The sequence below is a fragment of the Mycteria americana genome, chromosome 2, assembly GCF_035582795.1.
Source record: "Mycteria americana isolate JAX WOST 10 ecotype Jacksonville Zoo and Gardens chromosome 2, USCA_MyAme_1.0, whole genome shotgun sequence".
Lineage (NCBI taxonomy): Eukaryota > Metazoa > Chordata > Aves > Ciconiiformes > Ciconiidae > Mycteria > Mycteria americana.
In genome coordinates, this window is record NC_134366.1 from 32,931,639 (window position 1) to 32,959,602 (window position 27,964).

Below are 27,964 nucleotides of genomic sequence, written 5' to 3' on the forward strand. Positions count from 1 at the left end.
GCCACACACACTGGCCAAGTGAGAATGTTGGCTAAACGGAGTTTTCTGTTCAATGCCTTGCTTTGTTCCCCTTTGGCAGAAGGAAGTGGTTTTTTTGTTGTTGCAATTACTATGAAGTGGAAAACAACTCTTCCTAACCTGGTTTTGAGAACTGAACAGGTACGGTTCAGTATAATAAAACATGGGGACCCTCTACCCTTGCTGGGTATTGAAACAGAGAAATATGATGTGATACATGGAACGGTTGTTACTAGCACACAATTTATTGATTACTCTTCCCATAATATAAAAGGTCTGTAGCTGGCTAAAATAAAGATCTCCTAGTATGGCAGCAATACACACGCCAATATGTAGGACCTTGATTTTCTCCTGTTTGCTATAAGCTATTGTCTGCACAGAGTCCATTCAGATCATACATTTGGCATATTTCAAATTTAATTACAACTGTGAAATTCCTGCCAAAAATACAAAATAGCTTCAAACACATTAAAGGCTCACAACCCCAAAAGGGAAATGATTAGTTGTCCCAGTAATAACATGCTCTTAGTGAAATTATTGTGGGTTATTTTCCATTTTAAAACTCCATAATTAAGTTCAAAAGTTTTGGTGAACGTTGCCTACCAAGAATACAGACCTTGCTCATTTTGCTTCTTACCTGCCTACATAAATCCATACAGTGGAAACAGTGGATTTTTTTCATTTGGTAAAGACTGGAAAGCACAGGAGTGTCAGGGCACCTACAATGAGAATTATCGGGCCAAATTCTTTTCAGATCTACACCTTTGTGAAATTTGCTATAAAATAGGTGGCTCAGGCCACAGGAATACAATACCAACAACAACTAGCATAAATAATCTTCACTTGTGAAAGGATTAAGTTCTTTTCCTGATATGCTATCTTTCATTTTAAAACTGACATTTCTCCAGTCTGCTAAGCTGTAAAAGATTGTGTAAAAGAATGTGACTAGCTAAATCTTTAATGCAGAGAATATTTCTGTCAAATCAGCATTAACTCTTTTCAAATTTTTCCTATTTATTTTGTCCATTTTTTTCTTCCATTCTGAACTCGCTAGACTACTTTTCCATTTCTTCCTGGTGTGTAATTAAAATGCACTGCAATGTACAACTTGCATTCCTGATGACGGATAATGTGAATGATAACTCAGTCATATGGAGAATAACATAGTCTGATTTCATTTAGGTATAATGTATTGCCTAAAAATTGCCAACACGTACAGTAAGAATTTCCGGAACTATTGAACAAAACAGCATAGGTTATAACATAAGAATATAAAGTCCGGGCAGATTTACTGCGGAGGAACATTAAGTCCACCCATTATCAGCTGTTAGGGTTGTCCTCATTCATTCCCAGCTCATGTCACGAGGCTGCACCGCAAGGGTGGTACCTTTCCCTGCCAACCAGATCAGGCTGCTTCTTCCACTGGATAGTACTGGCCCAAGCTCGCAGCTCTACAGCATTTATCGTTTATCGTATATTCTGGGAGCACACTGATGTACACGTATTAATTACACTTCTACTGCCCATTATGCTCTATTTCCATTCCTTTCTCCCAGGCTTGATATAACCACACAAAATTAGCTCTTGCTGACAATTCTGGTTTCTGTAAGGGAATCCTGAGCAGCCTTTTTATAGGATTTTAATTTCTTTTTGATTAAGCCTCTGTGAATTTAAACTCTTAATCAAAGCTCTTGCCAACATTTTACGTAAATTGCAAAGCCAATCAAGACTTGCTCGTTTGTTTTCATTATGTTTCACCTCATGTAAATTTTCCACTTGGGGGAATGATGGTATGCCGAAATGTTAAAATAGCAAATAAAGAAAGGAAAACTTGCCCTAGAAATACTAGAGCACATAAACCCTACCAACATACATTCTGCTCCTGTCCCAGCTCCAAGAAGAAAAACCTAAGAGTCTCCCTGTTCACTTCAAATGGCCTTAAAGCTGGCCCTGCATACTTGTCTAAATATTATACTTTCACTTCTCCACCCTTCCCTTTCTTCTTGCACAAGAAATATGGATTCCAGGCTAACACAACTAATTTCCAACTGTTTATGTACAACTGCACAGAGGGATAAAAGAAAAGCTTCAGGTACAGCCCAGAATTAGGGATTATGTCATCTCTAATACCTGCTGCAACGCAAAACCACCTAACTCCTCCTGTAAGCCCAGTTAGCTCAAATGGCAGAAATCTTGTGATTTTTGGACCTGAAAACTGTCTATTCCATTTTCAGGGTCACCAGTACACAGCTGGCAAACACCAAGGCCTGTGGCTTCAGTACTGATGGCTATGTATATTCCATATACATATATCATGTTTGAACAGGTGCAAGTATTAACCACAAAGAAAGTTTCTCAATTTCATTCTGGACTGTGAGACTGGCATGTCATCAGTATGCTCCAAGGAGGCTTCTTCAGTCAGCTTTGAGAAGGTCCGGTACTGCAAAGCATCTAACCCAAATGCTAGCAAATGAAAACAAGATAAAAGGTCTCCGGTAGGTTGACAGATAATACATTATATAAAGTTCTTTTCATCACAGAACGGCAAATATGTGGAAAGTCGAAGTGAATCAAACATATTTATATTCTAGCCACTTTATCTTTTTATGTTTTCTATTCTAATCATCATCTTTAATTATTACTATATTGCTAAGAGAGACATGAGAGAGTTTTCTAAGCTGAGATTTCAATGGTATTTAATTCTTTTTTTCTTTTTTTTTTTGGTAAAGAATCATTACGGTTTTAAGATTTTATGCAGAAGGCCATAAGGAACCTAAAATTAAAGCTGTTATTAGAAGCAGTTGAAAGCAGGCAGTGAACTGAAGCTGTGCCTTGCAATCTTGGCTATTGTTGTATTATTGCAGAGTCCCATAGGCAGCCCTCACATGTACAGTACAGAGACTTCACATCCTGGCTCTTTTGATTCTTTTGTCTGCCCTCCAACCTGCGCAGCCAGGAACTTTCACTTGAGAAAGATTTATGAAGCCTCCGCTAACAGGGTCAGCCCTGTTATATCACCAGAGGGCTTCTTCTTAAAAATAATAACATCTATCCGCAGCTCTGCAGGGCGGTCTCTCTTGGCACTCGCTTTCCCTGTTTGTCTTAACAACCGGCGCACACAAAGCCCTCGGCTCTAGCGAGGGCGGCCAGCAATTCCCCTAGGCACGGTAGCCCCGTCTCCTGCTATCTGCCAGACCTGCATCAGCCGAAATAACCCACACCTCCAAGAACCGCTCCAGGTTTCTAAAGGCTTGACTCTTGTAGCCAGTGGGCTTATACCTTTACATACTCAGAAAAGTTTTTTGCAAACCTGCAAAATCCGCAAAAAGTTTGCAAGGTGAAATAATAAAAGCATTATAGAGGCTCTGCTTATACTGAATTACAGTGCAAGACCCTTTATTTTTACATGCCAGTCACTAATATTATTTGAGTATGTAGAGCGGTCACCCTGACTGACAAACTCCTGTCATTTCTAATAATTAAGAGATTCTTTGCTACCATGTTAAAAGTTACTTCCAAGGCCCTTATGACCTTTACAGTGCAAGTGGTTTGGCTATTTATTGCATATATCTTTTGGAAGAGGGAGAAAAATGACTTTTTTTTTTCCACTGAAGTTATCAAATATTAAAAATAGGTAGGGAAAATTATTTTTACAGTCATTTTCCCCCAAGCAGTTTAAGCTTAGAAGCTTGGACAAATCCTCAGATAATCTGTCCTACTCTGTATATTTCTTAATAACATAAAAAGTTGAACTTGTTCCCATTCCTCCCCTTCTGCTTAAGAAAATGCTCTTAAATTTATTTTATTTATTAAGATTACATAAAGTGTTTCTTTCACAGTAAGCATTCCTAACAAGCTTAGTCCCCTGTGCTGGGAGGAGAAAGACTCTTTTCATGGATACTCAGCCAAAGGTTCCTGAGAGTTAATACTCCCACTCTTCTTCTTTGAGTGTCAAGGGATTTTTAACATCCGCAAAACAGACAGGAACTTGGTTTTATGCCTTAGGAAAAGAATGGATTTTTTTTCACCACATAATAATCTGCTGTGCAATTACCAATAAAAAAGTAATATTCTCTGCTATAAACTGAACAATGTGCAAGAAGCATTTATTGGTAATGTACTGCAAAAGGCATAAGGAATTTACATCAAGTTTTAAAGTGAATATAGAAATCAACAACATAAAGAAACCACGAGCACTGTACAATGCAAATTATTTAAATGATAAATAGAAGCTTGTAATATGACAAGGTATTGAGACATCACAGACTAAATTGTTCACTTTTATAAAATACTGATGACTAGTAGATTGCATTCACTGTATCAAGTGCCATAAGGTCTAGATAGGCATAACATGTTCACATAAAAGAAGCATTAGTTTCAATCAGCTCTGTGTGGGAGCATTTCCCTTCACAAATCCAGCTGGAGGACAGGGCCTTTATTAAACTAAAGACTACTGCTTCCAAAGTCTAATAAGACAGATACAGGGAATGAAGGTTTTGTCCCTGCCACGTCCGTTTACTGTGTATAGAAGTGGGGGTTAACCTGTTTTAAATTAGAATTTGCTGCTTTTCTTTTTTGGCCAGTGGGAGAGTAGATCAATGAAACAAATCCTTCACGATGGACAATATTAATATTATGAGTAAGGAAACAAGCCGAATGAACATTGACCCCCCCCACTAAAGCTGTTATTTTGGTCAAAAAGAACATTAATGGCACTTAAATATTTAATAATAAATTCATTCTGAACACTGAGCAACTGGAAAAGTCTTTCATTCAAAAATATACGCCCATGTTGCTATTGAGTCAGAACGTGGCAGTAGTAAAATAACATTCATGCTGTACAAAACCGTATTTTTCTCTTTTGAACCATTTCACACATACAAAAATGTTTTTATAAAATTAAGTTTTTGAATCATGCTTACCTTTACAAAGAGAATATTAGCAATTACCTATCTGCCACCATTAATTAAAACCATTTCCAAAAACTTAATCATCAGTCTGTGCAACACAAATTTTCAAAGTTGCTTTAAGGTACGTTCTTCTCCTAACCTGCTGTTATGCTCTTCCAAAGGCAGTGAAACAGCAGCCAGCACAATATGCTTTCAGAGGGTGTACGCATTCTATGTGTCCTTGGTGGATAGACTAATTCCTGCTTAAAGCAATATGAGATAAAAGCCACCAAGTGTGAAGACTTTCCCAGGTGACTACGGGTTGGGTAGAATTACCCAAGCTAACTTGCAACTAGTTCTTTTGCATACTGCAAACCAAGGCAGCAAAATGTAACACAAACTAATCTTGCTTTGTCAGAGTAGTCTTAGAGCTTGCAATGAGCTCTGTTTTTCCATGGCTATCAGAAATAAACCAGCTAGATTCAGGATGTCCCCATGAGCAGCAGTTAATTCCACAAGACCAATTACTACAGAACACAGCTATTCTGGAAGAGATAATGTTCTTCAGACTCTCAGGGGGAAAAAGTATTCCTCAGGTTGTTCCCTTCAGACATGAGAAAGTAGTACAATGTTCTCCCTTAAATCCAAGCTTTTTAAAAAAATATCAGCAATTGGTGCTCAGGTCAAACACAGATCTATGTATTTTCCTTTAAGTCTCATACTGACTCAGGATCACAGCATGGGATCAACCCAATGATTCAGAAAATTATATTGATCATATTTTGGCTTATCTCAGTGAACTGATCTGTCTCACCTTACAGGTTATCGCACCAAAAAGTAGAGCCTAGTGATTCAGAAGTCCATGACTATCCAGGATACGACCTGAAAATGTGACTGACAATTCACTTTGGACTGGCAAATGGAAAGCTCCAGTTCTGGTTCTAGATATCTCCATATTGAGGATATCACCAACATCATTTTAAAAAATGTATTTTATAAGTAAATACAATTTAAAAATGTATTGAACATGGCATTAAAAACTATGGCAAGAATATTCTCTACTAGCATCTTTAGGCATTGTTTATAGTTATATTTTTATATGTACAACTAAACAGTTGTGTAATATAACAGTTGAAGAAGTTAATAGATACACAGAAAATCACAGGGATGCTCTCGAGTTTTCAGGACATTGACTGTCAGAAGTTGTTTGTCATTCAACAGTTTCATGACTCAGTTTTAAAGATGTATTTAAAAGAAGCAATACATTTTGTTACCTTAGCAGCCTTGCCCGTCATAGTGTCTAAAGTTTTTCATTTGTTTCAAGTAAACATTTTAAAATAGAAAATACTCCATATAGTTATAATGTTATGAACATATAAAAATAGCCATCCATTAAACATGCACAGGTTCAAAAACATTTCTTCCTGCAAAGATGACTTTTCCATATTTCCTCCACTCCAGTTGGATGTAAAGTACATTACAAGTCACAGCGCAGTAAGGGAAAGGCCCTGCCTCCTAAGCCAGCAGGGAAATGCTAGAGCCTCAGCACATCCCCAGGAACATTTCCGCTGACCTTTTCCACACGTAAAGGAGGCTCCAGCCCAAACGACCCCCTAATTTCTCAGGCAACTGCACCAACTGTCCTCTGTCCTTACCTTGCAACAGTTCACAGTCTCTTGCCCAAAGAAGTAAGGCAAACTAGAATCTTCTTCTTAAGAAATTCAGCCCTTTCTTTGCCATGCCTGCTTCTTTCTCCACCACAAGGTCAGCTAGGTTTGTACTTTTCCTTAGGTCACCTGATCTTCCAAAGGGATGGGAACTCTGAACGATGGAAATGTTTTTCACTTTATGCATAGAGCTAGTGGAGAGCTACTCCACTATGGTCCTAATGTACCAGGCTCTTAAACAGACATGAATTGCAATCCTTACCAACACACACACACACACATTCAGCTAGAATAGAAATGTTTAAATATCAGCTTTGTGGAGTCACCTCTCAAAACAATGCTATTTCCATAGACTTACATACCTTGATAATTAATTTTGAGACCTGGAATTTTAAAATCTAGGTTTTGGTACTTGCTACTGTATTGCTATAGAATGATTACTTATTATTTAAAATGAATATATGATTAAACATTATATAAATTGTACATTAAACAAAATTTGAATTCTACACATGTTCTTTTAAAATGTCAGTGCCATCACCATATCCAAGACACTGCAAAATAACCATTTGCTCTAGTAATTACTCCCTATGCTATGCTGTGGAATTAATGTTTCCAGCAACCAAACGATGAGTGACTTCTGAGATACTATTCTTATTTATGCTTCTGATGTCACCTACATTCACTAAAAAAGTGTTAAATTAATTCCCCAGTCCTTCATTTCTTCAGCTTCTTAAAGATGAAAAATAATCTTATTTTATGCACCCTGTATGGAATTTATACTGTTGCAAATCATGCTCATACAAAACCTTACCACATCGCTTCAGTCAACTAGAAAATTAAAGTTTCTGATTCACTTATTAAATGAAAACAATGAAAACCCTCTCATCTGCAAAAAAACTTATAGTCTTAAAAGCAATTCATCTTATTTCATTAAAAATATGTCTTCAATTTCCAGGACTGTCTCATTTAATTGGAAATCTGAAATTGTAAGAAAACTTCAGATCTTTACTCTATCATATTTCCAGAATATAAATGAACAATGGACTTCTTTAAGAAGTCAGCTGTGCATTTTTACCATAAAGTTTGTGATGCTCTGAAATAAAGTAAATTATAACAGTAATAGAGGTTTACAATATTTTTTCTCAAATCTTAAAAGAAATATATATACAAGTAATAAAATAGGAGCATTAAAACTTTGTTGCAGGATTGTATTTAGTACTTGCAGCAATAGAAAGTCTTTTGAATTTATCTAAAATAATAAATTGAGTAATATGTTGTTCTACTTAATATATTAGTAAAAATATAAGCACTTAAACATAGATACCTTATCTAAGAACAATAGCATTCATTTTTTAAGATTTAAGACTCATTGGTGGAAAAAAAATAGCATTAATAAAGAGAATACCACAAGGACATGGAAGCCGAGGGTATTTTGAATCTAAAAATTTGACCTGTTTCCCTGTCAACTCCAATACTAGTCACAGCAGCAGTCTTGCAACTCACAGTAGCAGTGAAATTGCAACCCCTCTCCTACATATTATGTCTAACTACCTGGAGACTGCCTGTGGTGATTCATTTTTTAAATTCATTCTATATGGTAATAGTCCAATTATGAATGAGGTTCTCCTCATTTCTCTCTTGCTTTCAATTTTTAAATATTTTTCTTCTTATAGGGCATTACAAAAGTGTTTTGCTTTATTTTGATACTCATGCATTTGGATTACAACACTGCAGTTAGGGGTACCAGTCTGAGGAAAGACACAGGCTTTTGAGAACTCCACAACCACGATACTATCTTTTTTTTTAAAAAAAGTACTTAATCTGGATTATAACCTCATGACTCTTCACCTCATATACAGTAAGTCACCCTGTTCAATCCTCAATAGTTTAGTAGCATTATACCTCACATACACACCAAAGCAAACATGGCCAGGTCAGCTGTAGTACTATCAACACAATCTGCTTTGAAAACATAACCCTCAGATTACTATTGTTATGAAATTTTACTATCCATGTCACACCACCAGATTTATTTGGCACTCACAGTCATGACTTGTTCTTCCGGAGGAATTCCTCTATAATTGAGCATTAGTTATTGTACCATTAAACTACAGTGTTTCCGTAAATTTTAAACAGATAACAGCACTTTCTAGCAAGTGTTTTTTTAGATACAAGTTTATTACCTAGTTACAGGGAGAAAAAAAGAAAAATTGGCTAGAAAAGGTTTTCCTTTTCTAGTTAAAAAAAAATGAGGTTAACAGAAAACATCCTGTCATTGCTCCCAAAGGAATATTCCCCAACTACAAAATGAGAGAAGGCCATTTCTGAGTGTAAATATTTTAAAACCTAATGTAATAATAAACAGTTATCCTACATATTTTTTTCTAATGTGAACTTTGGTATATTTATACTATAAGCATTGATCTTTTATAAGTATTTTTATCTGTTCCTTTCATTTGTGGATGCTGATTTTAGGTTCAACATTATTAACAATGGCAACAGTCCAGCATCCTGGTAGAAATATGCAGTGGGCACAGATTGCTCTGGCTCCAGGGCTTACTCATATTTCAGATGAGGAGTGGGCCTGTGCAGTTGAACTATTATTTTTCCATGAAAAGGCCAAGAGACCGGGATGAATAGGCTCCTTTCATTATTCTCTGAAGGAAGAGGAAGACTAAAAGGTTCATGGCGAATTGTGTCTTCACGTAAATGTCAGGACAAAGTAAGGCTCCCTGCAAAAACATTTTCTTTACAGTCTTGGCAAGTCTTTCCCTAAGAAATACCGCAGAATTGTACTCATGATGTCAGACATACTTTAGTGACTACGAAGGATTAACGTTTTGTATCTCTCTGCTGATCTGTTCACCACTATGGGAAGCCAAAAACACCGAAGTAAGCTTTCGGTTAGCTTTCCTTAAAGCAAGATACAGAACTGTCACACCTCAGCCCTTGAGTTCAAGATGCTATTTGATCAGAAAGACTGGCACTTAGGCATCTAATATAAGAATACTGCTTACGAAAATCTTATTTCCATACAAATATACATGTCAAAAGCAGAACAAATCTCTCAAGATTATTAAGAGGATATAGGATTTATTGTGATTTTACCCTATAGACTAAATCAGTCAATGTGATAAAATTAGGTGTAGAATTAACAATGTTAGTTTGCATTGAGAATAATATTCAGATTACAGTATTCTAAATAAGTATTTTACACTAAACTGTAATCAATATAACATCAGGTCCTCTTTTACAAAACAACATATTTAACGGTCATATTGTAAATGTAGCGTATCAACCTAGTAGATTACAGAGAATTAACGGAGTTATTCACAGTTATGGATAAAAAAGAAATTTAGAAGGAAAACTCTGCATTTTTACTTTAAAATAAATCCCAATCTCAAAATAGCTAACAGCTGTAACCTGTTTCAAAGATTAGCATAGTAGTCAGTCATCTAATTTTAAAATCCTTAAAAGTACTGCACACACAATTTTTAAAATAAATAATAAATAAATAAAATAATCAAAGGTTAAATTCATTACTTGCCTGAAGAATAACCCCAGGCTTACAATTAAAGTTGTTGTGGCGAGTGTATGGGAATCGATAGCATACAGTAAGGCTACATTGTGGCTCGTTTGACCTTGTTAATATTTAGCGTTCAAAGCCGCCGCCAATACAGCATTCACCTGAGTCAGACTTGGGGGCTGCAATACTTCGGTTGCAATTAGCATTCCAAAGTTCTCTTTAGAGCAAATCACAGATACAGTGAATTTCTTCCTGAACTAAATATCATTCCCTGCATTTGGATTTTAATTGACAATATTTAATAGCTACTCCCGTTTTCTATTCTTCTGGCACAGTTTAATTCTGACTTTTCCTCTATTGTTCTACTTCTGAACCACATGGCAAACACTTTCAACAATGATACAGGTTATATAAACAATTTCTACTAAAGTTAGGAGGGGTCTTGTAATCCTTTGAAAGTTAGAGATAACTGTGCATTTCACTATTGAGCCAGTATCTGCCATGCTGAACTTTCCTGCATCAGTGTCTGACATAATATAGAATATGCACTTTTGGGTTTTTTTCTAAAATAAACCAGTTTTACTCGGTCATTTTCAATTTGACTTTACTTTGGATATACTGCAATCAAATTAGTCCTGACAAACTAATAAGGATTGGGCCAATGTTTGGATGTGACACCGTTAAGGAAATCTACCTTGCAAGAGGAAATTTAACAGCTGCTTCTGGAGGAAGCATCTTTATCACTGAGTCAGAGAGGAACCGACTGCTTAGCATAATTTTAAAGGCAGCTCCTCTGTCACAGGCATCATCATTCAGTTGATGTGTAAAAACCATTTATAAATATTAGCAATCATCTGGCATTTTTCAAAAGAACAGGAAAGTTAATCCTGTTTCCTGACTGAGTTCTGCCTTGCATAATTACATTCTGACTACCTAAGTTCCCCTGCAATTTCAGTTAATTACAGTATTATTCTTACTTCCTGTCCTAAAGTTATTTGTGTAGTAACCATATCCTACTAGAGTGGAAGATGAAGTAAGCTCTGTGAATTATTTTGATTAATGTGTAAAATGTTGTGCTATCGCCTCACACAAAAGACACTACATATTGGATATTATTCCCAACTAAAAAAATGTGTGAAACTTTTCAGCAGTTATATTAACACTCAGTAGCGCACCTCTCAAGGGATGCTTGTATTACTCGACTAATAGATATGAATCTATATGTAACTAAAAGATATTAATACAGCCTTTTATTGAACGTAAGCAAATTAAAAATCTTAGATATCCCTAAAGAGATAAAAAAATATACATAAAAACACAGTCCTATAGCACTTGTCATTGACTTTTCCTTTATAACAGAGTAGAGGACAATTTTACCCAACTCATCCACTAAAAACTACTATTGCCAGTTCTACACATTGAAAAATCATTACATTTGCTTGACAATCATAAGCTTTTGAAGCATAACTAATTGGGAAGCGATTAGAGTATTGTCAGCAGACTAGAGAGGGCTGCCCAAACTTTATGACAAAATTTCATTTTAGCTGTATACAAAAATACAGGATTTCTTAGTGCCTGATATAAAAAGAGGACTTTCCTTCATTTTTGCTGCAAACTCTCATTTTGTAATTAACAGCAAAAATTCTGCGGGCTTCATCCCTCAACTTTGTCAAGCAGTAGCCATAAATCTATCTATCATAAATTTCCTCCCTTAGCCTCAGACCACTCCTCCTAAACTCGTCCTGACTCCACGTACATTCCTCCACACCGCCCCAATGCCTACTGTTTTCTGTCACATTCCTCTGCTCCATCCAGCCCTCCCCACGCTCTCCCCCGCATCCAGCAGTGCTTCCATATCTCACTCACACAGGCAGATCCATAGCATTTTCCTACCTGAATGTATCCCACTTTGCCTGCCCCAGGCTTCTCTTTCTATACAGTTATTGTTCTGATAACTAAAATTTCTTAGTGCTTCAACTGCTGTCATCTAGACCCTTTCCACTATTACAAAAATGATTTCACTCCTCCAAGATGCAGAAAACAACCAAAGTAAATGTGTCCTATAGGTACAAAAATCAAAGCCAAAGAAAAATAATCTCAGAATTATTTCAAAACCAACACCACAAATAAAGTTCTTGAGACAGGCCATAATATTGCAAGACCTGGAAACACTAGCAACATATGCAGATAAGCCACCACGACATGCTTAAAAACCAACTAGTTTGACTAGCAAATCTGAACTATGTGTTTTGTCACTCCACTCTCCTGTCCCCACACCTGCATGGGGAAACCGCAGCCATGAGTGGGAAGAGCAGGTGGGTGGCAGGGTCCAGAACCCCTGCCTTCCTGCGGGGTTGCAGTGCCCACCATAACCACAGTGATGGACCAGCTTCCAAGTGCCACCTGGTTACTCAGCTGAAGGGCTTTTCCCAGGGCCTAGCAATTTATTCTCTTCTCATGGGGAGCAGCAGCTGCCCCAGGAGCAGGGATGAACTCGCAGGACCAGGATTATACCACTTCTATAATCACCTCTTCTTCACGGTCGCTCTCCATCCCTCTTCCTTGTTCTCTCTTCTTACCGCTCCCCTTTCCTCCCTATATGCAAAGACTCATGGCAGCAAGTACTGCATCTGGTGATACCTCCACACTTTCTTTGCACCTTTTAATGTTCTTTCCTCGTCCTGAGCACGTGACACTTCCAAGCAACGTTTTGAGGATTACACTGAAATTGAAACAAGCTATTTCTGCATGCTTGCAATGGCCGATCTTCAGGCCATGCTCCAGAGCCTGTTTCTTCTCATACATGACTGGGAAGAAATGAGTAAGTCATTGAAGAAATTTGGGGTTGGACAGCCTGTGTCTTTGAGACAAGGATTTCTGGAAGCTCTTTATTTTTTATAAGGAGGAAGAGACTGGAGTTCTGTAATTATATGGTTATTATGTTTTCTAATGTTTACACACTGGCAGAATGGGAACACAAAAACAAGTCTACATAAGCACAATAAACAAAAAACCCTTCAAGGCTGTTTCCATTTAAAATTACAGACCATGCCATTTAAGGGAGTTTGCAGTGCTGGAACATGCTGCAACACTGCCTGCCCAGGAGAAGGATAACCCCATTTAAAAGGTTTTTTGTTTTAAAAAAAAGTTTCACTATTGACATGCTTTTTTTGGAGCTCCTAGAGGACTGGGGAGTTCACATAAATGAGTTCATCACCTCCCATGCACTGGGGCAGGCTCCAGCCCTCGCCCGCCTCTCCGGGGCCCTGCGGGCCATGGGAGATCTTTAGCCCAAGGAAGGAGAGAAAGATCTGGCCAGTAACAACATCTACGTGCTGGAAGGGGCCTCCTCTGCCTCACTGCTAGTCTGGTGGCAAGACCCTCTTATCCCTCATCAGCAGAGGAAAATCCCTTCCACATTAAGCACAATTATAGGCGAAAATTGGCTGCCAATTTTTGAAAATCTGTCCCTTTAAGTTTTAAGGGAGCTGGTTTCTTTTTCAATTTTAAATATATCTCACCCATATGGGAATAATACACAATCAAATCCAATATTTTTCCTACTGCCTAGCAGCTAAGTTATTTACTTGACTTTAACAAGGCTTTTCTTTCCTCTTCCCAAGTTTGAGAGCAAGCACAAGCTGAGATGAGCTGTGCTGCTGCATGAGCAGGCAGCCGCTTCCAACAATTTATTTGAAAAGAAGCAGATCTGTATGTTAGGTGGGAAAGGGAGAGACTTAGCGTAGGCGGGGGAAAGAGGGGAAAAAGTCAAGGTTTAAATTTTTTGTTGTCGTAAATAAGCAGCTTGAAACATGGGAACAGAAAATAGGAAACTTTCAAAGACTCGACACACCTATTTCCTACTGCTGGAAAATTAAGACAGTTCCATAAGCTGCATCTCCCCTAAATTAAAAACAATGCACAAAGGGTGTTAAGTTAGCGATGCAGACATAATGGCCATTAAAAAAATCCCACGTGCATGCTATGCAAATTTGCATGCATCTGTTCTTAAGACACTAGATTGAAGGCAAAACAGAGTTTTACTTTGAACCCCCTGTTTTCCCCCAAAACTAAAACTATAGAAATAAAAGTTCAGCATGTTTACTATTTACAACTTCCTTCTTAGAAGACACAGGTAGAACATTCATGCCTTCCAAAATGTAACCTTACACATCTGGCCAGCAAACATCTGGATATTTATCTTCACTCATCATTTCCTTCGGTAAGTCCAAAAACTGTCAGTTATTTCAGCTGAGATTCAGCCCAAGGGAGTACAAAAAAAAAGTTACATCCTTCTTTTGTCCAGGTTTTATAAACTGCTTTTTACCTTTTTCCCTGGGATATCAGTAAGTATAAAAATAAGCAGTCTGGATTCCTTTGACTGTGGTTTTTATTCTGTGAATATGTACTTCTGTAGCCACAGGGAGCATACATATGCAATTGTATTTATTACACAGTCATATCTGCAATGCATGCAGAATATCTACATCTTTAAACAGGCATTTAAGTGTTACATACATCCAGAAGAAACCACTCAAATCACAAGTAAGAATACAGATTGATTTGTAAGTAAACTATATAGCAGAGCTTATGCCAATTAAACTTCAGATTAAACTTCAGATTTGCGATAGTCACAAAACAGGAAATGTGAGTATCAATTCACTTAAAAAATAATAAAATAAAATAAAAAAAAACCAAACTAAAACAAAACAACTTCACTTGCAGAATTGTTGTAATGGAAGCAATGCCTTTGGACTGGAGGCACCAGCCTTTGGACTGGAGGCGCACACCACTGCCACTGCTCAAGGAAAGTCTCTTCATCTGCCTGTGCCATCCTTCCCCTGTTTTACAGAGGGGCATAGTGAAACTCATCTCCTTTGCAAAAACACTTTGCAGTTTAACTATGAAAAAACCCACTCTAAGAGACTCAAATGTTATTACCAAAGATACACATTTAGCAAAGGAAAATGCCAATCGTTTCTGAATCTATCTAATTATGAATTTAGTTTTTCTTATTATTCAGTAATTTAAAGCTACTGCTGACTTTAAATTTTCCAAATCACCATCCTGGTATCCAATCCGAAATTGTTTAGCAAAATGTTTTGGACAAGAAAAAGAATTCAAACTATGAAGTGAGTTTTTTTGAAGTCTGTTGTTTACCTTAGGTTGCACTCACTTCTCCTTTGTTACTTCTTTGAACCAGCTTCATGCTTTCCAACTTAACCCTGCTTGGTGAAGTTGAAGTGCTCTTAGAAGAGGTTAACTTAAAAATTATACCCATATTTAAAGACAAAAGAGCAAAAACTAATATTCTGGCTTCTTAAAATTCTATCATTTAGTATGAATTTATTTTATATGTGTACTGTGGGCACTTTGCACACTGCCATTTGTCCCATAGGAATGCTGCAAAGAATTCACGACTCAGATTCATTTTACCCATATGATACAAGAGAAGCTGCTAATGATATAACAAGCTTATATACTTAATTCTGCATTTCTTCATAATACTTTTAGATTTATTTTTCAACCTTAAATCAACAAATAAAATATATGTTTAAGGACCAAAACAACATTTATAATCAAAAAATTTAAAACTTCACGTTAGAATGAGTGGATAAGAAATCAGGAGAAGAGCAAAGCTGCAAATAGTGGGAAATACTTGAGAGTTGGCTTTGATAGGTTTGCTCATTCCTGCCTCACATCACTTCTAGGCAATGAACAACTAGGGAACAGTTCCTTTTTTTTAATTATTTTCTTTCTTTTTTTAAACAGAAGGTAATTTCCAGTCAAAAGTATATTAAATTAAAAGACAGTTTTGGGTGAAAAACTCCTTTTATTTTTATTTCTGTAACACACTATAGCTTACCTTACTCAAAAAAAGGTAAGATTTTATTTTTATGACTACAAACTTTTTAGGATCTCATATGTGTTAATAGTGACTATAATTTAAAAGAAAATAAAAGAAAACATAAAAGTATGTAAAATATATGATGCACATATAAAGCATATACTTTCCTTATACCACTGTGCTGTAAAATTAAAAAAAAAAAAACAAAAAAAACCAAAAAAAAAAAAAAACCCCACATACCTTTTTGTGACTCGATTTAATAGGCCAGTTTCCAGCTGATGGAAAGCATGAATATGACATCATTGATTTCTGAAATGATTCCTTGTGAAAACTTGTTGCACGCCATAGTGGTATTACAATCTGAGAGTCTGCACTTCCCTTTTTATACTTAGCAATAGCTTTGCCACTGCTGAACTTACAACTATAATACGGCAAGGTATTCGTAGAACGACAGTGATATTTGTGATATATGTTCATTAAATAGAAAGGAATTCTCCTAATTTTATTAAAGTTAAAAGTAACAACAGAAAATCTCACCCGTGTTTTACAAGTTCACGTGCCCAGGTTGCTCTGCACTGTCTGAAGCAATGCCCTCTCCGTTTTACTGATAGTCTGCGTAATGACTGCCACTTGTCCTCATCAGAGAGGCTGAGCATGATCGTGGATTTTTCAGAAGAAAAGTTTGTAAGAGTTTCTGGAAAGTTAAAAACTAGGTCGAATCAAGAGTTCTCCTCCTGGACCCTACAAAACCTTGCATTTCTCCATGCATACATACCAATATGATTTTATTATATACAATTTTTGTTTACCAGAAACAGAAATAAATTTTTTGAATACTTCTGTTCCAGTTTAGCCATCAAAATAAGTAGCTCAGAGGCCAACATCCAGTGCTAAAATCCAAGTACTTTGTGGAATCCAACTGTGAATACCGTAACAGCTGAGTGAGTCGTATTTGGGATATCTGACTTTCATACAGATTTATACATGAGAACATTGTAGATATCTTCTTGCAACAGGATGTTTATGTTCTATTTAGAGCATGTCTTCATTGTTAAGGTTAAAAAAGTAATTTTAAAATATTTAACCTTGCTGAATTTATTCAGGTTTGACAATTACTGATTCTTGAGAAAAACTAATTGAGAAATACTGTAGGTTATTTAAATATCTTTGGTTGGAAAAAAAGAAGTTATGCCAAAAAAAGATTTACTGATAATTTTAGCTATTAAAAAGAGAAAAAAGGCAAAAAATCCTGTTAGTAATTTTTATTAAGTTACACCTTCCACCAGCATGCTATCAATTTAGATAGAGTGTGATGTGGAAAAGACTGCCATTCCTACACTCAAGAAGCATTTTTGGCAGTTTAAATACTTTCATTAAGGCAATAAAGATGCATTGAAGGAAACATACATGCAAAGAACATTGTCCAGATACTATAATGTTTTGTCTGCTCCAAACACACTTTAAATGTTAATTGCCAATCTTGAAATATATAATAAAGTATTTTAAATGGTAATGGCCTCACTAGATTTTTAGCAAGCAAGGAAAACTATTACAGACATCCAGCTTCTAGAAATCTGAGTAATATCCTGAAAGGAACAGCTTGCCGTTTGGGGGTTGGGGTGGAATGTACTTTTAGTCTTCTCTAAAAAGTTATTTTAAATTTCTTACTTATAGAAAAAAAACAGTACCCTTTTCAAATGTGCAAATAATCATGCACCTATTCTGTGTAAGGAGTGCACATCAGTCAGTAAAACTGAGGGGGCAATTACCAATGGACAATCTTTTTTTTTCTTTCTTTGTTTTTTTTTTTTTTGTTTTAGCTAATTCCAAAATGATTAATTGTACGCACTTGGAAATATTTCAGACAGTCACATCAGCTGATACCAAATAAAATTTAAAAAATTCTCTCTATGCATACATGCATAAAATACACATGTATTGATGGATACACACTGGAAAACTGTATTTAAATTACAGAAAAATTTGCATAAAGAGCCTGTGTCCTTGGAAGAAATGGAAATAGCAATGATATTTCCGATATGTCCTTGGTCCTAATAGTTCAGAAATGGGAGTTTTTAGCAATGTCCCACCAAGGAACAGAAGTACGAGCCCAAGCCCATCAGAGTGGCCCATCTCCCCAGGAAGAGAGCTGGGTCCATGTCCCGGCTCCGCATCCCCCAGCCACAGAGCTGCATACGTGCCCCAGGAGCCACCTTACCTTTCCGTGCAGGTAGACTGTGAAGGTGCTCCAAAGCTAAATTCTGCATAGTTTGAAAAGTGTTTGAAAAGAAATTTCAAAAGAGCCATTTAAAATTGCAAAGTACTAAAGGTCTTCACAGTGCCTATTAGCTGAAGCGTGGCTTCAGAGCAGGGATGCAGAGAGATAGCGTTCTGTGCATTTCTTTCTCCATGCTAAAACTATACAGACTGACCAACAGAGCAATAATGACCAGGCAATTTTTACTAGCACAGCAGGAGAAAAACAACTTCTTTTTGTAACAGAAAAAGCACAAGCATCTCAATGGGCCATCTGTTTTAACAATGCCTTTTATTTCTCTAGGCCTCTGCTTCTACTTTAAAACTTAGTGACAAAAAATAGTTACCACTGCTGCTGTTTGATGAATTATATGACGTGTGCTTTCACTCTAAATCTTACTCCTTACACTCACATTTTCATATCACAAATTAAAAACTGTTGTTACGTTTGGTACCTTTTATTGCTGATCTGCTGATTTCAGCGGATTGGCAAAACATGGAAGGGACATAAAAATGAACCTTGCCCCTCTTCAAGTATCCCTCCAGCCCAGGATAAAGCCCTCCAGCAAGACAGTGTGCAAAGCTGCTGTATCAAACACCGAAAGCTGGCATCTCCAAAGTCATTACAATTGGTTTAGGAAAGAAATCTGGTTAAAATGAGCCTGGATCAAGTGATTTGTGTGCAACTTATTCAGGAAATAGATATTAGTGAGCACTTTTACATTTCTCTCTAATTTAGTAAGAAGCCTTCAGCTGAAGTAAGTAACATGGCTTAAAATTAGACCAAGGGAAACAAGAATATATATTCTCAGGTGGGTTTTCATTTACTCGAAATAAGTTTCTAGCATAAGATGCATATTCAAAGTTTAAGACAGAAACAAAAGAGGAAGAGAAGACAGACATAGTTGGACTGCTTTCCTTGAACAAGTAGTTGAACTTCCAAATATACAGTCTCTCCCTCCTATTTATGAAGTCACCTGATTGAAGGTGGTTCTACAACATTTCGGAGGTCAAATAGTGTATATAATAGAACTATTTCAAACCTCTTTTCAGGTAAAACCCCATAAAAATAAAATCTTCAAACTATTGCAGAAGAACTAGTTTCTCCTTTCCCACACTCACTAACTGCAAAAAGGTTCACTCCAAAGCTTGGCTAATTCACATTTTACTGTATGTTCTATAACACCTTAAGAAGTACAGGTGTTATGCACCATTTCATTGGTTTTCAGCAGCACACTTGGAAAAGCGTGTCAAATGAACTGTTTCTCTGCAGAGTTAGATGCTTTCATACTTATGTCTCCACTCAGACTAAAAAGGGATTATTTTTTTTCCCTGTTTAAAATGCACACACACAGACTAGAGGGCAGCACTAGCCAAGGATATAAATGTACGACGGCTGTCTTTTTGAATCGTCAGCCCATGCTAATTTATAGCAAACTTTCTTCTCCCACTGCATCCCATAAGATACTGTTTTAAGTTGTTCATGCACAATGACACTTCTATCAGATTAGTTTAATAGTCAGGAGCATGACCGTAATCACAACAGCCACGTGTGCAATATATCAGTTTCTTCATTACAACCACTTGTTTAATCTACACACTGTACACATTTCCTGGGAATCTCAGAAGACAGTCATTTCACAAATGACTTTTGGAATTCATTTCAAGCTTCAGAAAGTTTAGGTTTTACCACCTTAAAGAAAAATTTACATGAAAAAGAACAGAGATTTTCCCCACGGCTTTGAATATTTAAGGTATTTATTTTACATTTTCTAACGGTTTACTGTAAAAGCATGTTACAAACTTGCTTTTGCGCAAGCAGATCCAGAGCTTTTTCCCCAGTCTGTGCACTCAGGAACAACCCAGGCACTGCAAGTAGGAAAAAGATGAGACTCTACCCTCCAGACACCCATAGGTACCTCTAGTTAATGCATGCCTATATAGACAGCCTTGAGAAGGCCAATGAGTTACGTAAATCCTCAAAGCAAGATTTTAGTATTAACCTTGTGCTGGCCCTGTCCCAGCCATAAGAAAAGACAACTAACAAGAAAAATGGAGGAATATGGTTTCTTTTCATTTTGTACCAGGGAGTTTGCCAGATCTCTTGATGGTGGGAGCCTGAGAAAAGATAAACAGTGCTGAAAGGAGACGGAATTACCACCTGAATTTTTGGCATAAAAAATTGTGTCGTAATAGTGTCAGCTCACACTTTCACGAATGCATATTTCATGATATTTAAGATTAAAAGATATATTTCTCTGGCATCATCAAAAAAGGAAAAAAAAATTAATTACAACCATAGAGATCCATCTCTCCCAGTATCCTGTGGCAAAGAAAAGCAATTACCAGATATTTACAGAAAAACTACAAGAATCATGCATAGTGACTTTTCTCCTAATACCCTTCCATCACCCAAAGATAAGCAGCTTATGTCTTCTTGGATTAGATGTTGAACCCATGGAGTTTAATTCTTCACCTGTAGCAATGAGCCATGTCCTAACCTCCACTACATTGTATTCCTACTCTGGAGCACATCCTACAGCAGTTCTAAAGAGCCAAAAATGCACATCTGATGACTTTGTCTGCTGTCCAACCCGTTGGTGGATTTGTTATTACCATCATTCTTAGCAACCTCTGGCATATCACGTATTTAGAAAATCTATTCACCCGCAAACCTCTTCTGGATATTCGGGAATTAAAATTAAGCAAAAACTCTCTAGTGGATTTCCTCTCATTCCCATTTTCTAAACTCTTGAGGTTACAGAGATTTTTCAGAAAGTCACTTACTACGTCACAGCTACTCAAGTAAAACAGGAAGGGGTTTGTGATATCTGCATGTGCCGCAATAAATTTAACAGACTAAATGAGTCAACCTCACCCCATATCAGGACGTTATTCCTGCCAGTATACAAGAAATCGCAGTCTTTCAAACAACAGAAACTTATTATGAACAATAACAACCTGAAAACAATACAGGCAGGCTCCTATAATTTTATGGGACCCTAGACCACTCCATGTCAGGAAGCCTCATTGCAGCTGAAGTAGTTTTCAGGTGAACTTTTTCAACTAAAATATACACTTAAATATCGGAAGGAATGGCAACATTTTTGTTTGCTAAGATTGACTGTGGTCTTCTACAAATTCAGTGTCCACTCAGAAAATTACACGACACATGGTAAAGGAGTACCTCTTATTTCTGAAAAGTAAGAAAAAGGTAAAAGCTATAGTTATAAAAACAAGCATCTAGAAATAACAAATTATGTCATTTATTTAGAGTGGAGTTGGAAGGCAGGGAATGAATCATAATCACATGAACTCTCTATTTATTTTCAATTCATGTTATGCTGTCTGCAGGTATTAGACTAGAATCAATCAGAAGATAGAACAGAAAATACAACAACCAGCTATTGCTTTTGCTATTTTTGTAAGGCAAGCAGAGTCAGCATTTTAATATCCTGCTCTCCCAAGCCTGTTTAAAAAATAAGAAAAAACTGAAAGAATGGCAAAAAATGTTTTTCTCTAAAATTCACAATAAGAGAATATTTTTCTCTTAATTACTGGGTATCAATTCCCTTTGCAATCAACACAAGCTGTGACAAGAAAAAGAGCAGAGCTTCATTCTGTCACTTGACAGTTCCCAAAGTTTTCTGTCTTTCGCTGGGGTGGAACTAAATTTGTTTCATGCTGACAATCAATATGGTACTGAATTTCTAGTCAGGTAAACAGTGGCATTTTCCCACATGCAAGGATAAGCCTAAAAAAACACCACCACTCAACCCTCTCCCCCCTGCCTGCCAAAGGGAGCCTTTGGCATGTAAAAGAACTATGTCATTTACTGTATTTCGAGGGGAATACAGATTTTCCTGAAAAGAAAACCTTGTGTCTCTGACCATGTTCCCAATAACAAAAGTCAGACATCATTTTATTATAATGAATTTCCCATAAATCTGAAATCCTTTAAATCCAAAATTATTTCAATATACTATCAATTCTTAATATAAAATCTACTTAACAAGTCCATTCTAATATACTGACTTCAGACAAGTGCATTATAAAATGCAGATGAAAGGAGCACTTCAAAGGCAGGAATGGGTCAGATAAATAAAGATAGAACAATCATATGATTCCAATACAACCTCCAAAAATAAGCAGTAAATGTAGATGGTGAAGAGACTTTGAGCCCTGCTGTCTTTTCCTTTAACAAGCTTGCAAGTTCAAACTCATCTCCTCGTTCAACAGTGAACCACTGCACTGGTGTCCAAAGGGATAACGTATTAGGATTATTATTGCAGACTATGTATGTAATGAGCAGAAAGGATAGGACTGGGTTTTACTGTTGCCCACTCCAGTCATTTTAATGGCACGAATCTTGAGACACTACCTGCCCCAATTTATCCACTCTGGTTCCTTATAAAGAATGAGTTACCTGCCTGTGCACTACTGACCCAGAAAATTCTCTCTGCTCTCTCTGAAGTCTCCAGTTATCCCACTGATTCTGTGCTAGCAAGTCTGGTTTATGTTGCTTATGTCCTTGACCACTGGGCAGGACCACATGTCCTGCCCCATGGCTAAGTTGACCCCATGACTACTGAACTGAGTTGAATTGTTCAAGAAAGAAACTCAACACGACACTGTTTTTTAACATGGACTATTTCAGTGATATGCACACAGTCTCTGGGCAGGAGGTTTTTTTCAGCACAGAATGGGTGGTGAACTGCAGCATGGTGTAGGGAAAAGCAGCCAGAAACTTCTGAAGTCAGCTCTGCTGCTGAAGAAATTGTTTTATGAAGCTGTAATAAAAGATGCTTCCTGGGAGAAGAGGCAGAAGCAATGTAAGTCATGGCTAAGAGAAATCCCCTTTTTTAAAAATTCTGCAAAACAGGAGATGAAAAGTTCACAAAGCTTCCAATTCTTGGAAATCTTAGAAAGAAAACCTCCTCAACATCCTCAGTTGAGACATTTTGCCACAAATCTGAGGCATGGCCTTTTGAGGGACAAAGCTGAAGTGTTTTCAGGGTTTCTCCTTTGCCCTCTGACCCTTCAGAAGCTGGCCTTGGCCAAAAGGTCAGTCCTGTGGGCTGGGAGAATCTGAGAAGCGCGGAGACTATTGCTCCAGAATACGCCTGGTGTAGTAGAAGGCTTATTTCTCATCCACCATAAATAAACTCAGAATTATTAAGAGACACACCATTAACTCGAACTTTTATGTAGCGGCTGGGGAATCTGCCGAGGATATACTTATCAGTTGAGGTCTATTTTACGAACTCTGCACATAACTCAAAGCATCAGCTCATATTGGCTCGGCCTGTCGCTGACAGGGACCGTGTCACGTATCCCACAGGGCGGCTGGAAGCCGCCAGCGGACAATGGGGGTGAGCGGCTGACACGGGCGGCCGCGGCCCTGGCAGAACAATGCAGCTGCTGTGGAGGTTGGCCCTGCTGAAGGAAACTCGCTTCTCCCAGGTTGTCTGAGGGGAGGGACACTGAAGCAATGGAAATTCCCCAGCAGTAAAGAAGAACAAAAGAAGAGGTGTTGGAAGCTGCCGTTAAAAAGAGACAGGCTCTCTAAACCTGCTGGCTGCCAGACTTGGACAGCTTCTTCCAAGGGCCTGAAAGAGGAGAGGAGGGTCCCCTGGCTGACAGAAAACCACACTGCTCTGCAGGACACAACCCACCGGGAAGCACAGACTAAAAACGACTCCCTTCCACAGAGGACTGAGGTTTTACTGCTCCCCGTTGTCCCCCGTTGGGACGTAGGGTTGAGAGTCCAGCCACTGCTGAGGGCCCTGCTCAGCCCAGGGGCGTCCTGGGGCTCAGCACAGCCCCCTGCGCTCGAGCCGGCCACGAAACCCCTGCTACCTCACAGCCGGGACCTGGGCTCTGCACGAGTGCGTCTCTCTTGTTTTTGCATGGATCTGGAAGTCTCCAGATTTCCTCCCCTGATTAAAAGGTGTGGCTGCTGAAGAAATTAGTTTACAGAGCCTCCAAATTCCTTACTGCCGTTGTCATATGTCTGCAACAGGAGTATGCGCGAGGCCAGGGCACGGGGAGGGGTGTGCTGCACCACGGCTAGGGCTCGGCACTGCTCTGGGACCGCCGAATCCCCCTTTCTAGCAGGAGTAACTCTGCAAGGACTCTGCACCTGGAGAGGAAACTTGAGGAGTAATCCATATATGCTAGATTAAAATATCTGGTAAAAAAATCCCTCAAACCCACACACATCCTTCCTTGAAAAAAATTAAAATAAAACCTGTGATTTTACAGCTTACTTTCCTTAGTAGTACAGCCATAACGGGTGTTTTTACTGAAACAAAGGGAAAAGTTACATTGATTTATAAATTCATTAAAATGCCAGGAGAAAAAGCAGTGGTTAACTAAGTACTCCCATTGACTGCCATGGCTTTTGGATCAGGCCCACAGAATGCTGGAATAAGTGGTGAAACATTTTATTTTCTAACTTTTTAGTGGCTACTGCAAACAATGGAAAATACAAGCACATACTTAGAATAACTCTATCCTTTGCAAAATGAGATCACACCTAAAAATACTTCCTCTTGTTGCTGTATAACTTCAGTTTATGATAATAGCTATTACACACATAGAGGGAAGAGGAAAAAATAGCTTCCCAAGTGCTGGGTAAAAACTTGATATTGTATAGTAGAGTTTTTGCTACAGAAGAAACTTGAAAATCTGTAATGACTCAGACTATTTATTCAAATAGCAGAATGGACAATCCAATTACTGCATGGACAACATGAAATAAGGTAGTAAAAAGCCAGGGGGTTGAGTTATCGAATTATTGCTTGGAGACAGGAAAAGCTACGTGATGATGATGATTCTTTCTATCAAAATTATATCGAGTATTAAGAAACAACTGCAAAATGTATCTGAATTTTAGTTTTCCAGTTTGAAACAATTAGTGCTATTATTTACATCCCCACACATAAGCCCACACAGCTTGAATTTCCTAGGATATACATGTGCTATTAATTTTTAACTTTGCTCTAGGATCCAAGCCTGAATCACCAGGCCCTGTCACTTTCTAGTGCAAGGGTGTGTTTTGTCCACTTGTACCAGAGACTGTTCCAGTGCTCTGCCTTCTCGAAATACAAAGGTATTTTTCAGGAGTTTACATTTTACTTTTAAAAAGTATCTCCTACACTTAAATCTCCTTAGCAACTTCCGAAGCAGCTGACTTTCCCAGCTGTGTTGCTGTGCTATGGATTTCATCATTGCTTGACCAGAGAAAAGAGCGTTGGTTAAGCTAAAATCTCCATTTAGAGTGATTTTCTATAACATTGCATCAGTTCCCTGCCGAGTAGCAGGGAAGCAAGCGACATTTCCGTAACCTGAAGAAGAGTAAATTAACATTTATAGAACAGTTCAGCGCTGACCTTCTTAACACAAGAGAAGCATTTTGTTATGCCGTTTCCTCAACTCCATTACATATAGACGGAGTTGGTTTGGATTTTAGTTCTAAAACTGCTAGAGTGATTAATTTCCAAGTGTGCAATCCCAATGTTCCTCTCAAAATATAGAAAAAGAGACAAGAGTAAATGCAAAGTTGTTGCGGGAACAGATATACGTGCAATTGCTTTAGAGAGCATAGAGCTGACCCTGCTCCCTTCTCTGCCAGTGGGAATTTTACCACTGGCTCCAGCGAAAGCACAGCCAGGCGAGTGATTTTCTAACACTTGAAGGCAATTATTTTTATTTTAAAAAGCAGGAATAGCCTTCTGCTCTGGTCCAGTTCTCAGCCTGAGGCTGTAGCCCTGCCAGCACTGTTAATGTCATTGTTTGCGAAGCGTATTCCCAGTCTCGCGTACACCCACGCAGGGCTCCCAGCTCCCGGCCACGATGTCCCCCCTGCCGCATTGTTCCAGCTCCCCCCGCTTCCTCGCCTCCCGCCCTGTCCCCCCGCCAGCCCCGGCCCCCCACGCCATTGTTGTCCCCCTGCACCCACCCTGCATTGTTCTCGCCCCCACCCGCCCGCCTGCCATCCCCACCCGGGAGGGACCCTTCCTCCCTCCCACTCCCCGCAGCAGCTCAGGCTCCTTTCTTACCTACTTCCATATATTCCGCTGACCTATTGGCATCAAAACATTTTCCCTTTCTGAAAGCGCATTACAAAAACTATCGTTACTAGATCCCACAGTTTTTGCGAGCTGTGGGCGCTCTGCCTTGAGAAGCCCAGTCCAAAGTCTCTTAAACAACAAGTAGATTCTTATTTCATTGCTATGGACTTTAGATCAGGCCCAAAATTAGGACTGATAGAAAGTGTTGTTGCATTTTCAGATAGGATATAAAAGGCTAGAGCAAAAATATGTTGTCACTATAGAACGGAAATATGTAACGAGACAGATACATAGGGATCGATATTATTACATATTCACAATATATACGTACAGAAATGACTGGCATGATTTACATGGGCTGCATGGTTACAATAAATAAAAGTTAAATCATTTCTAAACTGTGCTTTTCTCTTTCAGGTATAAAAGCAAGTAGGGTTAAAAATGTACTTCTAAAAAAAGAAAACAAGGCAAGGCTCGCATTTACATAGTCAAGTGTTAATTGCAGACAGGATTTCTAAAATATCTTATTTATATATGTATATCTATGTCCATATATATATATGTAAAGTATAGAAACATTTTTATTCACTTACCAATTAAACAATGATTGAATGTTTAAAAAGATTTTTAAAACCACACAGAAACAGATGAAGTTAGCCAGCTGTCCTGTCATTATTTTGGTCACCTTGCTTTTTACTGACCTCCATTTTGTACATCCACGAGGTTCTTTTGAAATAGTTATCTGTACTGTCCTGTGTTTTTCATACGGGCATATAGGGATACTAACCCTACATTTTTATGCACTTCCTAATTTTTTCCTATGATACTTTGCTTTCACTGTGGTACTGCTTTCAAAATGATACTCCCTCTTTTCACAAAATCACGTGTATTATACAGAGTATGATGTATAAACTGTTTTCCATGCTCAAAGTAAAAGTGAATCTTTTCTAATCCTTGGGAAGAAGAGCAGCTATATATGCTTAGAGTAGATTAAGTATAGAAACAAAAACAAATACTCGTTTTATTAATAATTAATATATTTTGTACTTTAATACATGAAAAACTCATTAACTCTTACCATGGCTTATGCGATGAAAGCAGTAGTATACAAAGTCCACTCCCAGGAGTGTCAAATACCACGTCCATGGCGAGTCCCAGGGCAGTTCAAAGAGTCTGTAGTTATTCCATACGTAGATATAACTAATTAAGTCGACGCTTCTGAATAAAACACTGAAATAGAGATCCAAAGAGTTTTATCGATAATTTTGTCAACTTTAATTACAGAACCTTTTTACTATATATTTACCATTTATCAGATGGAAGTCTTTTTGTAACACTTAAAACCAGTCTCCAAGTTCTGCAATCTTTGTCAAGTAATACTACTCTTGACTTCAGTGGAACCTTTGCTTAAGGTCTACAAGGTTTTTAAAATCAGCCCTGACCCACTCACCACGTGTGTTGTGGCATTAGGCATGCTGAAAGGCTGAAGCACTCCTGTGCTCTGCAGGTGCTACAGCGTTCCTCTTCTCCCAATTCTGGAAGAAACCCATCCTTGCTAACTCACAATTGACTGAAGTATAGAAGCAATTATGCTCTAACACTAACGTATGACATTAAAATATCTTGACTATTTCCATTGTAAGGAAGGGCACGGAAAGTGACAGGACTTTTGCAAGCAGTGA

At 37.9% G+C, this 27,964-nt stretch overlaps 1 protein-coding gene across 1 annotated transcript in view; it reads right to left on the reverse strand.

Annotated features, from left to right (window-relative positions):
• The window catches only part of AGMO (alkylglycerol monooxygenase), a 192,866-nt gene that overhangs the window by 144,909 nt on the left and 19,993 nt on the right, over window positions 1-27,964 (reverse strand). The window contains 1 exon segment of the mRNA XM_075495548.1: window positions 27,361-27,512. Coding sequence (XP_075351663.1) covers window positions 27,361-27,512 — 152 coding nt within the window.